Genomic DNA, 2,520 nt, shown 5'->3' with positions numbered 1-2,520 from the left:
GGTACCCACCTCTGCTGGGGGGGCACAGCAGCCCGGGGGCAGCAAGGCGGGGGGCTGCTCGGTGGAGCCCAGCTGGGGGCTGCCCGGAGCATCCAGGGACACCGGCACCGGGTGCAGCGGCAGCTGGAGGGGAGGCAGCACCGGGTTACATGGCTGGGGGGGGGGGGGGGTCTGCCCCACAGCCACCCCCCCACAGCCCCCCCCCAGCATTAACACGGACCCCCCCCCACGGCACCTGGGGCAGGGATCCGGCCGAGAGCTGCAGCTTTTGCTGGAAGAGGTCGCTCAGCGCCTGGTTCTGGCGCTCCAGGTCGAAGACGCGCTTCTTCAGCTTGATGCACTCCTCACGCAGGTCCTGGACGGGGCAGGGGGGGGGACACAATGATGGCAGCGTCACCCCGGCTTCCCCTGGGCCCCAGCCCCACGGACACCCCCAGGCACCCACCTTCTGGTTGAGCAGCGCCTGCACCACGTGGTTGGCGACCTGGGGAAGAGAGAGGATCTGGGGGGGGGGTGGTGGCTGCGGAGGGCGCGCGCAGCCCCGTGCCCTGGCACACGCGTGTGACCCCCCCACCGAGCCCCGGTGTCCCCGGTACCTCATCCAGGCAGCGCTCGTAGGTCTCCCGCTGGTTCTCGTTGGCCTGGGCCAAGGCCGAGTTCTCCGCCTGGGGACAGAGAGGGGACAGTTCAGGGGACGCTGCCGAGGGGCCTGGGTGCTGGGTGACCCCCCCCCCCCCCCCCGCCCCCCCCCGGCCCGGCCCCCTCCCGGGGCCGCGGCGGGGGGGCCCGGGGGGGGGGGGGGCCCCCCCCCCCCCCGTGGCACCAAGGGAACCCTCCTCTGCCCGCTGCCGTGTGGGGACTGCGAAAGGGGCTGTCCCCACCTCCTCCACCCCGGGAGTGGTGGCACCGTGAGAAGGTGGGAGCGAGTTGTCCCCACCGTGTCCCCAGGGCTGCTGGCTCCAGGGCACCGGCTGCGTGGTGGCACCGGCCGGGGCCGCTCGGTGGCCCCAGTTCCCGCTCCCCTCCGTACCTCCAGCTCCCGGAGCCGCTGCAGGAGCTCATGGCTGGTCCCCGTCTCGCCGCGTGCCGCCGGGCTCTCGTCCCCCTGCGCCTCGGCCGCGCTCTCCGACATCGCTGCCTGCGAGGGGACGCAGCCAGCGTCCCCCCGCCCGGGGCGCTGCCGGGCCCAGACCCCCCTCACCTCGCTGGGGTCCAGCCAGGACAGCGCAGACGTCCCCAGCCTTGTCCCTCTGCAGCGTCGTCACCTGTGGGGGACACCAGGGCTGATATGGGGGGGGGGGGGGGGTGGAGGGAGGGGGGCAACGGAGCCTTCGGGGAACACCGGGGTTGGCACCGGCGTCGCCACGCACCCCCCGGGCCAGCACCGGGTCACCACGGTGGGTGCGGAGCCCGGGGTTGGCACCGGGGGGGTTCACAGAGCCCCAGGGTGCAGAGGCCCCCCCCCCCCGGGGCCGGGCAGCCCGGTTGTACCGGGGCTCCCCCCCACCCCCACTCCGGTGGTGCCGGTGCCTCCCCGCGCTGCTCGCCCCGGGGCCACTCCGTGCGCGCCGGAACACGGCCCGGCCCCGGGAACCGGGAACCGAGAAGCGAACCTCGGGAACCGGGAACCGAGCCCCGGGAACCGAGCCCCGCACACTCACAGCCCGCAGCTCCCGGTTCCGCCCGGCTCCGCTCCGTGCAGCCCCGGGGCCGGTCCCGGCGGCGTTCCCGGTTCCATCCCGGCCCGGCCCGGCCGCGCTATTGTTGGGAGGCGGCGGCGGCCCGGCTCCGCCTTCCCACCGCGGCCGGGGAGGAGCCGGGGCCGCTGCCGCCGCCGCCCCCGGTGCGCGGCTCCGCCAGCTCCGGCCCCGCAACCCCGGCGGGGAGCAGCGGGGAACCGGGCACGAACCGGGCACCTCAGCCCGAGGGTCCCCCACCCCTCCCGGGGCACCGAGCACCCCCCCCCCCCCCGGCAGGGAGAGCCCGGCGGTACCGGGAATCCCCCTCAAAGCGGGGCTCGGAGCCCCCCAGCACCCCACGGAGCGGGGTCCCGAAGGGCACCGGGCTTATTTTTGGGGGGCAGGACCCTCGGCCAGGCTGGGGGCTGGGGGGGGGTGTCTGGACCCCCACAAGCCATGAGCCAGGCGAGGACCGGGGCTCACCCAGGGCTCACCCGGGGCCTTGGTGCCGTTTGGCTGCGGGGCCAGCACCGGGAAGACCGGAGAGGGGAAGAGGGAGGCTCTCGGGGTGCTGGCGAGTGAGGGGCCGTGTGGCCACCCCACGAAGGATTCAAACCAGAGGCTCGCCACCAACCGGGACGGGAAGGAGCCGATGGGAAGCAGGCGAGCTCAGGGGGCGCGGGGCTCTCCCAGCACCTCAAGCCCCGCAGGGACCCCACGAGGCTGCCCCGGACCCCGCCGTCGCCGGCCAGGCCGAGGGTGGGAGCAGCCGAGAGCCCCGGCACGAACTCCGCCGCCTTCCACCCGGTGCCACGAGAGCGGCACCGCCGAGCAAAGCGTG

General features: G+C 75.7%; 1 protein-coding gene across 1 annotated transcript in view; it reads right to left on the bottom strand.

Moving 5' to 3' along the window:
- NCKAP5L (NCK associated protein 5 like) overlaps positions 1-1,216 on the bottom strand; it is a gene marked incomplete at its 3' end in the record, with an annotated part of 4,069 nt that extends 2,853 nt beyond the window's left edge. Inside the window, exons 1-5 of the mRNA XM_035313249.1 lie at positions 1,031-1,216; positions 597-665; positions 446-484; positions 236-355; positions 10-123 (exon numbers count right to left, since the gene is read on the bottom strand). Of these exons, the coding sequence (XP_035169140.1) occupies positions 10-123; positions 236-355; positions 446-484; positions 597-665; positions 1,031-1,132 (444 nt within the window). The remainder of the gene's footprint in view (positions 1-9; positions 124-235; positions 356-445; positions 485-596; positions 666-1,030) is intronic.
- Between the last annotated feature and the right edge of the window lie 1,304 nt (positions 1,217-2,520).

The sequence above is a fragment of the Oxyura jamaicensis genome, assembly GCF_011077185.1.
Source record: "Oxyura jamaicensis isolate SHBP4307 breed ruddy duck chromosome 33 unlocalized genomic scaffold, BPBGC_Ojam_1.0 oxy33_random_OJ111, whole genome shotgun sequence".
In the NCBI taxonomy this organism is placed as follows: Eukaryota; Metazoa; Chordata; class Aves; order Anseriformes; family Anatidae; genus Oxyura; species Oxyura jamaicensis.
Note: the sequence above shows the minus strand (reverse complement) of the source record. Positions and strands in the feature narration are given on the sequence as shown.